General features: G+C 43.8%; 2 protein-coding genes across 2 annotated transcripts; both read right to left on the bottom strand.

Moving 5' to 3' along the window:
• Nucleotides 1-5,505: 5,505 nt before the first annotated feature.
• LOC104585212 (probable WRKY transcription factor 66) lies at nt 5,506-7,571 on the bottom strand. The gene is made up of 3 exons (XM_010241249.3): nt 7,167-7,571; nt 6,921-7,031; nt 5,506-6,064 (listed from the first exon to the last, which is right to left on the bottom strand). Exons 1-3 carry the CDS (start codon nt 7,541-7,543, stop codon nt 5,734-5,736), a joined length of 819 nt encoding a protein of 272 aa, XP_010239551.3. The 5' UTR covers nt 7,544-7,571; the 3' UTR covers nt 5,506-5,733.
• Nucleotides 7,572-9,173: 1,602 nt separating this feature from the next.
• Nucleotides 9,174-11,803, bottom strand: LOC104584806 (probable WRKY transcription factor 29). The gene is made up of 2 exons (XM_010240502.3): nt 11,216-11,803; nt 9,174-10,375 (listed from the first exon to the last, which is right to left on the bottom strand). Exons 1-2 carry the CDS (start codon nt 11,662-11,664, stop codon nt 9,820-9,822), a joined length of 1,005 nt encoding a protein of 334 aa, XP_010238804.1. The 5' UTR covers nt 11,665-11,803; the 3' UTR covers nt 9,174-9,819.
• Between the last annotated feature and the right edge of the window lie 1,424 nt (nt 11,804-13,227).

Here is a 13,227-nt window from a genome sequence, read left to right as displayed (position 1 = left end):
GAACAGCAATTTGAGTAACAAATAATACAAGTTCAAACAAATACATGAGAAACAATAGCTGCTGACTCTCTCATCAACTTGATTTTTGATTTTGATTGAAAACATGTTGAAACAAATATTTTTTCAGTTGTACATCATCAGGAATGGTTCACAGTCAGATGATTGTGATGATGCCATGAATGAAGAGGTTGATTATCTTGCAAATGTTCTACATTTTTTTAACCAAGTTTTCTGCTACCTTACTTATATATTGATCATAGTACTTTTTATGTTTCTGGACAGGATCAATTCGACCATTTTAGTTCGTGGGAGCCCATCGATAGATGGGACGAAGGGCACATGCACAAACATGGATCATCGCCACGAACGAAGCAACCTGCATCGAACTCTAATAAGAGGGCATTGACTTTTAGCAGTGGCGACGAGGACATGGATGCATAATCATTCCGCATTCAGAGAGAACTAGATGTTTGAATGGTTTTTTAGCACGATTTGAGTTTTTGACTACTGTCATACCTCAGGCCTCTATCCTTAGTAAGATCGGAAGTAATCACTTCACTTCCTAATTTTCAGCCAGTGAACTCTAGTGAAACCAATAATAAAGCTTCTTTAGCAATTTGATTACATGATTCCTCTGCTGTTATACATCTGTACAAAAATGGAAACGTTCACAGGAAAAGTTTGCATCCTATTACACAAAGATCTCAAAGTGAATTAGAGAATCAACAAATAGTATAGTGAAGCTTTATCTACAACAGGAACCACACTGATTAAACTATCAAATACAGCATGGAGTACTTGCAATAGAAGCTATCTTAATGCTCAACGTGTTGTCCATCCAACAACTTCGGTAGTTTCCAAACTCACATGGTGCCAGTTGTCAACAGTATGAAGCATTGTCATGCCAGAGAACATTAAGTAGCGCCAATGGATTACAACAAATTCCAGAACCTTCGTAATGCAATAGTAACTTGCACACTAGCTGTTTATACCTGCTACAGAGTTGACAGCAATAACAAAATAAATCATTAAAACTCCTGGAACATCTTGTATCTTGTATGATTTGTCAGATATGATTATATGAACACTATAGTCCAAGATATATTGACATTATACTGGTACAGACATCTGTACATCACAATGACTGAAGTTGCCCTACAAAGGATCACCCAGGTGTGCAAAAATCAGTGAACAAGTTTCAAATGCCCACACCGTCGACCGCCACTTACACTGCTGACACTGCAACTCCGAATTGAAGCCTCCGTCTTAAGCACAGAGTCATATACTTCCTTGTCGGTCACCCATACGTACAGAAAAACATTTTGAAGTACAGATTTTTATTGAAAAGTTTATAGTAGAGCTGCTACTATCCCATTTAATATCCAAAGAACTATGTATCACAATCCTTCCGGTAGGCATGGCAGGCTAGCAGTATTTTACAGAGAGCCTGAACCTGTGAAGGCTTTGCTGAGTACAGAGGTTCTGAAGAGGATAACCTGTAGACAAATGAACAAAAGAGTCTTATTGCAACTCCCTAAGATAAAATTAAGATTTTTTTTTTATAAATTCAACAGTCATGGTCATATCAGAAGAAACATTCAAGTTGCATCTTGCGACTAAGATACATCTGTTTCTTATATTAAAAAAAACTGGTAAAGATCAAGTTGCAGCACTGCTCACTATAATGTGCACTTCCAGTCAAAAGTTTCTGCTTCTTTTCAGAATTTTTGTTAACTAATATTTCTGCACCGTATAATTACTAAACTTAATGGTTTTACTCTCCTTTCATTATGTGTTGTATGTGGTCACTAAGGTGTGATTAATCATGAGGTTACCTTATCGACTTGTATAAGATCTTTGAGGGACAAAGCACAAACAATGATAGTGTACTAGGTATCTAGCATGATCTGTAGTCATTCTTATTACAGTCTGACCTGAAGTAGGTTTTTCTACCCAACGCTGCACTTGCTCGATCGGCTAGTGATTACACAATGGCATATGCTAATTAGCAATCACATACTGTACTTGGAACGTCGGTACATTTAGGCACGTCGATCGTCGAGAACTCGAGATCAGTATAACTGTCAATCAACTCAGCTAATCATGCCTGAAACTCTCAAAGACATTTAGTTAGGCGCCAGGGCCTACGATCGATCGAGTTTTCATGCAATGCTCCGTCTGTTGCAAAAGCAAGAACGAACGTACGTACAACAAATAGATTATATACGATCTTATACGAATATAAACTGAATCCAAGTAGAAACATAAGGCATAGACAACAAAGCATACGCGTACGTACCTCTGGCCAGAAACAGCAAAAGCGATCGGCGAGTGTGTAGATCGAGCTCGCTTGGCCAGTTCTAGAGTCTGTAGCCGATCGGGCGCCGGCCACCACCTCCGCGCAAGCGCCAAACTGACGCCTCGAGCGCGAGCGAGGCCGCCGTATCCAGCCAGGGGGGGGGGGGAGGCAGGCGGCGGCACGGATCCAGCCGGGGCGGAGGCGGCGCGAGGGGAGCAGGTGGGTGGCGGCGCGCCGGGCGGAGGGGAGGAGGAGACGGCGGCGCGAGCTGGGAGGCGGCTCGCAGGGGACGCAGAGTTGGAGGGATCGAGCGGGACGGTCGGGGAAGGAGGCTCTCGTCCGCAGGTTGGAAATAGGAGGATCAACGCTCAGAAATAATTCCAATAATCAACGGCCAGAAATAATCCCCACGGGAGTACTGAGAAGTACTGAAAAGTACTCGCCAATCACCGTAAAAGAGCTCAAAATTGTGGTTCTGTGCATCCAGGATTGGATGCAGTGTGTCCATTGTAATATTGCGGCATTATGCAGTCTTGCTATATTTCTTAGGTGAAGTTTGTCACATTTTCTTATTTTTCTCTCTTCCAACTTATCATGGACTATCTTACTTGTGACATCGTCAAGATTAGGCCGACGTTGTCAGTCCATTGTACATGTCCTAACTTGCATCAGATCCTTAAAAAAAATGAGGCAACTAGTTTCACATCTACAAAAAAAATTGACTCACTTAGGGCACCCACAAAGGTTGACCTTTAGTTGACACTTATTTGAAATGCCGAAGTCGAAGAGAGAGAAGAGTGGCATACTTTGCGAAGAGTCAGACTCTTGGCCATGTGTGGACTAAAAGCCAGCTAAGAGTGTATGTTGACCGCATTACCATTGTGCAAAGAGTTAGATCAAGGACACACTCACACAGTATGAATTATTTTACCGTCGACTCTCAATTAATACCAGCTCTACCTTTGTGTGGGTGTCTTTATTAGTTTGAAATATTGAGAATACATTCATCTACATTTTTTTTTTCGAGTGGCATCTAAGATATTCTTGAGATCTACATCATGGATGGCTGGATGCCCAACCCTGCCCCCCTTTGTTTCCTTTGGAGATTACTACTAAAAGAAGAAAGTTTCTTCTCTACAACAATGAAAACTGAGGGCTTCCGACAGGCCAGAATGGACTAGTCATAATAGATCACTCATGGAGACCGTCAACCAGGCACATATATATTAGACCTTGAAACTTGCTCACCACGTTTGCCGTCCTAGTTTCCTTAAAAAAAAAACACTTCCCATATATGCGCTTTCCTCTTTCCATGTACGGTTTGGTCGGTAAAGACTATATCGATTCTTCTGTACTAGCCCGTACTGTCGATTCATCGGTCAAGTACTAAGCTCACATGCAAAATAAAATGGCTGTTATATTATTGATTAAGTACCTGATCGAGATAGCTAGTCAGCATGCAATTCGAGGTCAGACTTTAGAAGCTTCGATGTACGTGCGTACGTACCCGGCCAGATGCAGCAGCCTCTCTGGGCTAACCTTTCTATTTTTTTTCCAGTAGCTAACGTTTGAATATTTGATGTAACTAAATTAAACTGAAACGGTCGTTCGTGCAGGCTTGATGCATCGTCACGACAAACCGCGTGTGTCACGTACGCCCGTCGTGCAGCACGTGAACATTTTGGATCGATCATTAGTTTTTATGTTTAGGGCAGACTGATCGATCGATCAATAATAGTCTTTCTCAAGGGAAATCAAATATTAGTAATTAGGAGTACTTGTTTTTTAGACAGGAGTGCTTCTGTACTCTCCGAGAAAAAAAATCTGCACAACTTCTACAGCAAACTAAAGGTTGTGATTATGAGAACCAATTCCACCCGTTTCCATAAATAAACGGTGATTTGGTTGCTTAATTTTCTAAAATTCTTTTGCACAAATCACAAAACACCTGTGGTCACCCGCTGATGGCAAACTAGCAAAACACTTAATCTTTTGTACATGGACTCGGGTAAACATGCGATTGAATCAATAGTAGTAATATGCGGCGTTATGAACAACCAACGACGCCGAGTCGTAGGACGGTTGTGCGGTTGAGACCAGGCCCATGGCGTGGTTTCATGATCGATCACCTTAATTTGCCTGTCGTCAAGGATTGACGGCCATGTCGCTGCGGCTGCCGTTAGGCAGTTAAGCCTTTTAAGCTGGCCTAGATCACGTAAAAGGCCATCTTGGATTGACCAATTACTATTTACTTAAGGAAACCGGTAGGATTGGTTCTCTTCGTCACAACCTTTAGTTTGCTTTAAAACTTGTGCAGATTTGTTTTCTCGGGGAGTACAGAAGCACTTCCCTTTTTCAGATTACAAAGGTATACGGACCAACAAGTCGTCTCAGCTTCAACACTCGGTTTGACAGGACTAGTCATTGGTTGGATGGTGGTTTTACCTCTAACCACTAGCTAGGGATCGAACCCCAAGTTGTCTACAGAAGCACTTCCCTTTTTCAGTTAGTTTTGAGGATTAATGTCGCTCTAGCCCAGCCCAATCAAGTCAACTAGTACGAGATATTGGCCCATTCAATTGACCCAAACCTGAGGGCTAAATGTCATCAGCGGTTCGTCATGGAAGTTGAAAAACTGGACACCGAGACAATTAAATTAGCGAAATGTGTTCCTTATCTAAATGTAGCCGCTATGTTTGATTCTTGGAATCATGTCTACACTCCGCATATATCTGTTGCTTTGCAAGTTTTGTTAGGATTTGTTGAGACACAATTCATTCGATGTATGTCTAATTGCTACTACCTCCATTTTTTTAATCTACATTGGTAGAAGATTCTCTAACCAAAACCATAAAGACAAAATTAAACATAATGAAAGCTCTTCCATAAACTTAACTTAATTCACCATGTACTTCACACTCAAACATCTATATGTAGAATATGGATGATGAATGTGAGATTATAGAGCGCATGACGCCGGTCGAGAGGAGTTCGATGACAATGGATTACATGATTGACGTTTTTTTAATACTCCTTCATCTATATACAGCCGTGTGAGCCAATCATGTTGCGCTATACTAATTACTCCCTCCGTAAGGCGTCCTTTGCATTTTAGGGTCCGGTTTTGACCGACGCTTAGATTTGTAAGCGTGACCGTACTCTTGTAGTAGAATGCTAAGGAACTTTTGGGATAAAGGACCTCAACGTTTCATATGAAATATTTGAAAAATTCAAGCTGATTTATTTTTCATAAACTAAATTGGTCTATGAAACCTAGTGTGTCACACTACCAACATAACAAAACCAACTGTAGATTCTATCAATTAACCATCAGGATTCACTTTCACTCTCCAACACATTCATAAAGCAGCAAGCTGGCACATGAACTCCCAGTTCAGCAACACATTCATATACTAGACTTATGTTGAAGCTAGCTACCACATGTCCCAATTCAGCAGGGGGTTGTCTAGCACCTCTAGCAGAGCTGGCACGTCGAGGTCTCCCTCATCAAACTCTTGAGCTTGATATGTTGTCATTCGTGCCATTTCCTCGACAGTCTGATCAAGATCCATACTAACAAGCTGCGGAAGATCAACATTGCCATTGCTAATGTTCTCGCCGTTGCAAGTGTGATGCCCATAGTACACAACGGTGTACTTTACAGTTTCATCGCCATAGCTAAAAGAGCTTCTGTTGTGATCTTGTTCCTGAACCGTCTTGGTCGCCGAGCAGTTCCGTTCTTTGTAGGTACATCTGTAATAGCTCCTGTTTAATGAATTATGATATCATCAGAATTATATTTTAATTAATGGCCTAATAATTTTGCAGTCATGATGATTAATTTAGGGCTAAAGGTTAGTGTATATGGGAGGCCACCAGTCGAGCCCCCTACATATAGTTTGAGCTTGGAAAATTATCCTATAAAGTCAGATAAATTTAAATTCATATATGTCACGTTAAAAACATGCAAAATGTTAAAAACCATATACTCACTTCGTTCAGATTTTTTTTACGTAATTGTTCGGGCTTAATTACAAGCCACGTCTCTAAATATCAGAAATTCGAGATTACAAGGCTTATTAATTCTTCTATTAACCGTGTTGGTTATTTACTCTGTTTCTTAGTTTCCTATGTACAAAATTAAGGACGCACACACGGTATGCACGTTGTAATTAATTACCTAGAGTGTTGCATTCCATTGATGTTCGTGATTACAAGGGTTATTAATTCTTCTACATATAGTTTGAGCTTGGATATTTATCCTATAAAGTCAGGTAAATTTAAATTCATATATGTCTCACGTTAAAAACGTGCAAAATGTTAATAACTATATACTCACTTCGTTCGGGTTTAATACAAGCCACATCTCTAAATATCAGAAATTCGAGATTACAAGACTTCTTAATTCTTCTATTAACTGTGTTGGTTATTTAATTACTTTGTTTCTTTGTTTCCTATGTACTCCCTCCGTTCCATAATTCTTGTCGAAATATTACATATACCTAGATGCCTTTTAGGAATAGATACATCCATTTTTGGGCAAATTTGAGACAAGAATTATGAAACGGAGGCAATACAAATTAAGGACGCACACGGTCTCATGCACGTTGTAATTAATTACCTAGAGTGTTGCATTCCATTGATGTTCTTCTGCCCATATTTTCTCCACTGATGACCATCGTAGTGGGGAACATTGGTCACAAGTGATCTTGATCTTTTGCCGTCCTTCCTCCTAATTAATTGTATATATAACACAGGTCAGACGCCGATGCACAATTTGAGCAGCAATCAATCAATCTGGTGAGTGATTAATTTCAATTTCATCATGAGGCATATGTAATTGTGATGCTGTTGGTCGATCACAAACCTTCTTTTTGTAGCAACGCTTCTCACAGGCCTCGTCTGTTCTTCTTCCTTCATCCTGATCTCTCCAGGACTAATAGCACGGTTTAACATCTTCTTCCTCACCAAGGACTTGTCGTCGACTGCCGGCTCGGCGCCGAACAAGCTCCCGCCGGCCCGCAGGAGGCTGGAGACGGCGCTGGTGTTGCAGCCGATCACGTCGTCGAAGAGCTGGACGGCGAGCTCCGCCGATTCGCCGCCGACGTTGTCGCGTAGCAGCGAGGGAAGGACGAGCGCCCGGAGCTGCGTGACGAGCTGCTGCTGCCGCCTCAGCAGCGCCTCGATCTCCTCACGGGCCGCCATGGACGAAGCCATGCTGTTATTGTTGTTGTTATTGGCCATTGATTCTTACTAATTTGATTCCTTGTTTCTTGGAATAGGGGTCACTCACACCTGATCGATCGATGTCCTTTATATATAGGGCCGGGGTCGTTGGACCGTGGAAAGTCCTTGTGAGAAAGTCCGTGGATACTCCCTCCGATCGGTATTAGTTGTCTCAAATTTGTCTAAATACAGATGTATCCATATGTAAAAAACGTCTAGATACATGTAATATTTTGACAAATAATTCTGCCGGAGGGAGTATATAATCTGTGTCCGATGCGTGTCAGACTTAGACAGTGGTCAGTCAGTGGAGCTACTAGCTAGCTAGGAGGTGGATGGATCAATGGATGGAGATTAAAGAAGTTAATTAGGGTTTAAAGAGAGAGTGAGAAGTCGATTTCATGGTGTGAGCGCGCATGGCAGGGAAACGTTAACGCGCTGGCTAGTGAGACTGTGGACTGGGAGAGCACGAGGGGGCGAGTCAAGACTTTGGACCGGAGAATTAATGATCGATCCAGGCCGGCCTATCGAGGTCTCTCAAGAAAGGGCCGGGTAAATCATTTATAGGTTAACTAATATAAATAACCACACCCTGGACGTACTCCACGATAATCATTATCATTGATACTAAAACTTACTCCGTACTAGCTAGCAGAGTAGAGTGGTTCACTTTGAGCCTATCATCTCGTCGCTAGCTAAAGCAGCTCGCGCTAGATTACGCGCCTCGCTGGAAAAGGTCCTTTCCACCATCCCGTGTCAAAACATGGGCCCGAAAGGCCGAAAGATATTAATCGAACTTGTACATGTCAGACTCAGACGCGCACTTAATTATCTCCTTCCTTTGATTAATTGGGGAAGGAAAAGGAGACGTCAACGGTGGTCAGTGGTCACGGTCTTTGGTGCCCAGCTTGCTAGCCCTTGCTGGAATCGCCATTAGCTCCATGAAATCGCGAAGTTAACGGGGAGCAAAAGGGTCAGATTTGTTAAAAGTTTAGACCGGTAGTTTAATTTTGATTTTGTAGATCTTAATTAGCTAGTACCCGTCCGTTTCTAAATTTCTGTCCGGAGGGAGTACATTCCCATGCATGACTGATAAGTAACAAAGAAATTCGCAAGCAATCAGCCTAGAAAACAACACATGCTTGGTCGTCAAGGAACCATATAAAATAAGTACGTGCATATGTACTATCCCCTGTATATACCATATAAAATACACGTACGGTCAGGTTTTAAGGATCGGGCAACAGAAAAAAAAAAAAGGGTTTTGTTTGATACGAGTATATAAATTGATCGATCACTGTCGATCCTCGCGTGTATGCATTCACTGACGACCAAGCAAAAAGTTTGACGGGCACGCGCGCGCGGGAAGCTCGGTCACGACAACCAAGCGACGTCACGCCGTATGACATCATGGGCGAAACCGTGCAGCACGTGTGTGCTTTTGCTTGCAAATGGGCCGGTGAAAGTCGATTGATCCAGCCCGCGCGCGGCCATGTACATGTTGTTGGCCCATCAAATTTACCAAACTAAGAAGGGCCCACTTACTTACCTGCCGTAATTGTCCATGCAATTGTAAGCTGCGCTAATTTCCAGTTTTATTTCATACGAGTAAATTTCACCGAACCACACCTTTTATGATAGCTGTTTCACAAAACCACGTTAGTTTGTAACAGTCTCACAAAATCACAACTTCTGGGGCAGCTGGTCTCAAAAAACCCTAATCTCGATAATAAAGCTGGTTGATGGCGTTTTCGACAACCCGAAGCCACCAGTCAGATGCCACATCATCTTCCCCGACCTGATTTTGATGCCACATCAGTTTCTCAGTTTCTTCCTGACCCAAGACACATCACCAGCTGTCACTAGAGCAATGGCAGCAGATTTGGCATCGAAAACGGGTCGGGGAAGATGACGTGGCGTTGAAAGCAGTTTTTGATGCAGCAGTTGAAATCCGTTTTCCTTGGAATTCCCCAGCGAGAGGAAGTTAACGATGCTAGTTGGAAGTTGTTTGGCACTATGATGCTAAAATACATGGTCCGGGCCTTTGGTTCCATAAAGCATACGGTTCACTGGAGATCAGTAAATGGATTATCCATTTGTACCTATATGGCATTTTGGATCGCCGGTTAGGAGTGCCGAGCCCTAATGGATCGAACCATGCCCACTCCTCATGGGCATCAAAAACTAGAATTGGGGAAATTGATTTTCAACTTGATCGAAGATCGAAAAGAAGAAATTAATGCATACTGAAGCAGTCTGAACTAACGCTTGCATTGAGCAACATCTAGAAAGGTCTAGAAACCAAATAGTTGGCAGCTGTTGAGAACACACGGAGGCTCGCCGACGAAGAAGTCGTTGGTCCAGTCTCCCCCCGCCACGGCATGCACCGGCGACCTGATCGGCCCGGCAAAGTCGTCCACCATCTCCTGGGCTAGCAACGCAGCGGCAGACGGCCGCACCGCCACTGTACTTGCATCCCAGCAAGAATAATCAAGATTGTCATCGTCGACGGCGAACTTGGACGAGCAACCGCGGCGTTCGCTCCAAGTAGTGGCGTCGGAGGAGCTCACGGGAGAGTTTGTCGTTGTCGTCCCGGTGATGCAAGAAGTACTACCGGAGCAACTGCTGCTGGAAGCAGGAACGACGTCCGGGACAGTGGTCTCGAGGATCACCGGCGGCACAAGCGCGGAATCGGTCGTCTTGCAGGTGTGCGCCGAGATGTACACCACCGTGTACTTGGGCGCCGCCTTCGTCCCGCCATCGCTGCCGTCGGCGCCGTCTTCGTTGCGTTGCACCGTGCGTTTGGCCGGGCAGCCCTGGTCCGTGCTGTTGGTGCACCGGTAGTAGCTCCTGATATATTGTCAAAATCAAGCGATTCAGGCTTGCATTTTGTTTATCCGATAATCAGAATTCGGTTGCGCATATGATGCTCTTCTGAATTTTCTATTTGTGAACTATCATTAATATATATAGGCAAAACTTGTGCAAATAACAAAATTAATTCATAAAGGAAAACACGACCATATATTAGTGTTCCTTTTTTCTTAAGAAAAAAGGAGTTAAAGTGCCTGCTCAATGCTCAGCGTTTTAGAGGTTCAACAGAAACAATAAAAGCAAAGTAGGGACCCCTGGCAAATGCAAATGGTAGTAGATCGACCAGATTAACAGATGACAAAACGTTGCGCGGAGTTATTATGTGTGTTCTTAGAAAAAGATATTGAGTGTGAATGGTAATATGGTATTGGACAAGACGTCGGTTAATTAATTACGACGTAAGCATCGCGATCTTAATTAGTTGCTGGCCTTTTTGGATGTGGGTGCATATATGATGATGGTTTGGTATAGTGATGCGATCGAGATGTGTCGTATCAGATGTACTACTGTCATGCTCATGCATCGTGTAACACGACTACATGATTACACGAACAGTACTCTTTAGTTGGGACCCAGCTGGGGGAGGAACTAATCACTGTCCGGCCAGTGATGAGATGGGTACTAAAATTAGTTGTCTGTCTCCGGATACTAAGATCGAAATGGCATCTTGTAAATTCAGAGACGATTAATCTTCTTGTTCTACCCTTGGTTAAAAGAGCATGCATGCTAATATATGCTCCTAGTATATTTCACTAGTACTCACGGAGTAGTAGCATTTTTTTTTAAAAGAAGGAGGATAAACCCGTGGTGGCTTACCTTGGGTATCTGGCGGCTTCGATGTGCTTCTGGCCGTACTTCCGCCACTGGTAGCCGTCGAAATCCGGCACCGTCGTCACCAGCGTCCTCGTCGCTCCCCCGGCTTCCTTCTTCTTCTTCCTCCTCTTGGCTCTCGCGCCGCCGCCGCAGCCGCCATGTTCTTCTTGCAGTACCTGCTCCTCAACCTCAAGGTCTCTCCTCTTGCTGCCCCGCCGCCTCCCGGCAACACATGGCGCTGCCGGCTTCTTCACCGGCGAGCACTCGTCAGTGAGCTGCAGGTCAGCCGCCATGTTGTTGAATATGCCCGACGAGGACGACGTCCAGGACGGTTCTCCTGCGCTGGGAGCCGGAGATGAGGAGGACGACGGGGAGTAGAGCAGCTCGTGCAGCTGCGCCAGCAGCTCCCTCTCCCGCCGCTGCAGCATCTCCTTCTCCGGCGCCGGCATCATATCCAACAGCTCACTTAGCTTAGCTAGCTCGTCCAAGCTAGCTCGGAGACAGTGAAGCTAGAGCTATATATGGCGGATTGTTAGTTTTGCTTGGCTGCCTCTCTCAAATAAAGCTGGGAGTGTAATGGGGTAGCTGGCGTAGGATTCCTTACAAATTTATAGAGGGGATCTGGCCGAGGAACACGTTGGCCCCAGGCCCCTACACACTTTACACACCCACGTGGCGGTCCTTCCATGGCGACCACGACTTTTAGGACTGGGGATGGATCCAAATGAAGTTGAACCGTGTGGGCCCTCCTTGCCAGAATCGTGGCGGGAAGACAGAGAGGAGAATCCATCAATATCCATCCTTTTGCTGATAGAGGGACCATGAAAGATACCCAGAGTGTACATAGCTAGCAGCTCTGTTTTTGTACACATGCAGGCGTGTAGTACGTGATGCACGACATGATATACCTATGTTACAGTAGGGGACTGTGACTCGACAGAAAAAAGGCATGGAGGAATAACAAAATCAAGATTTCTTTTTAGAGAAAGAAAAGTCTTAATTCAAGTAGACAAATACTGAATCGGACCCTAAACCACAGGCGGAGACAAGCCCCAAGACAAGGGGGCCTGAGGCTTGAACATTTTTTTTCTTTGCTAAATTGTTACAATTTGAAGTTTGGCATGCGTCTTCCCCTCCTTAATTACCTCTTCTTAATTAGTCATATAGTGTATAGTCTAATAGGCCTGGTCTAAGCTATTTCCTTGTCTCCGCCACTGCCCTAAACCTTCTAATTTTTAGATTTCGGACCCTAACTTTAGTGATCCTGGTTAATCCATCCTTTTTGCTACACAGAGGAGAATCCATCGATATCGATCGATCCTTTTGCTAATAGAGTGAATATGATATTTCATCCGTCCAATAAAAGATGTCTCAACTTTGACAAAATTTGAATGCATCTATACACTAAGTCATATCTAAATACAACCAAATTTTAACAAACTTGAAACATTCTTTGTTGGACGGAGGGAGTAGATACCTCCCAGAGCACATAGGAGCTATATATTCTTGTCCACATGCACGCGTGCAATACGTGATGCACGACGTACCTATATGTGTCGTTATAGTATACTCGACAGAAAAAGGCAATCGTGTGCACCACAATCAAGTCGTTCGATGAGACAATCGGCCCGGGCCCTTTCGCTGAGACACATGCTTGCACCACACAAGTCCTTCGTACGGACGTGCACGCGCGCTTGTGCGTGTACTGTATACGTGTGTGCTATTGTGATGCACGTGTGTGGAGCACGTAAGTGTGGCGATGTAGTGATTTACACAAGAAAGCAGTTAGTTATCATCCTAAATGAAACTTATCCTTTACCAGATGGGTACATCCGTACATGAAAATGGATTTGCGGCTGTGTGGTTCAGTTGATTAACTAACTTACGTCCACACAAAGCAAATCAAAAGCAGTTGACCTGCATGCATGCGTGTCAACGTCGATCGAGCTAGCTAGCTAGCAGAACACCACACAAACCAAAATTTCCCCGGGGATTCAATAGACAAAATTCGCCAA

The sequence above is a fragment of the Brachypodium distachyon genome, chromosome 4, assembly GCF_000005505.3.
Source record: "Brachypodium distachyon strain Bd21 chromosome 4, Brachypodium_distachyon_v3.0, whole genome shotgun sequence".
Classification (NCBI taxonomy): domain Eukaryota; kingdom Viridiplantae; phylum Streptophyta; class Magnoliopsida; order Poales; family Poaceae; genus Brachypodium; species Brachypodium distachyon.
Note: the sequence above shows the minus strand (reverse complement) of the source record. Positions and strands in the feature narration are given on the sequence as shown.

Bases quoted from the DNA above. Each gene is read 5' to 3' on its own strand.
- LOC104585212 (XM_010241249.3), bottom strand. From the start codon at position 7,543: ATGGCCAATAACAACAACAATAACAGCATGGCTTCGTCCATGGCGGCC. The intron at 7,032-7,166 runs GTTTGTGATCGA...ACAATTAATTAG, and splicing joins AGCGTTGCTACAAAAAGAAG to GAGGAAGGACGGCAAAAGAT. The intron at 6,065-6,920 runs GTAATTAATTAC...TTCATTAAACAG, and splicing joins AATGGAATGCAACACTCTAG to GAGCTATTACAGATGTACCT.
- LOC104584806 (XM_010240502.3), bottom strand. From the start codon at position 11,664: ATGATGCCGGCGCCGGAGAAGGAGATGCTGCAGCGGCGGGAGAGGGAG. The intron at 10,376-11,215 runs GTAAGCCACCAC...ACAATATATCAG, and splicing joins GAAGCCGCCAGATACCCAAG to GAGCTACTACCGGTGCACCA.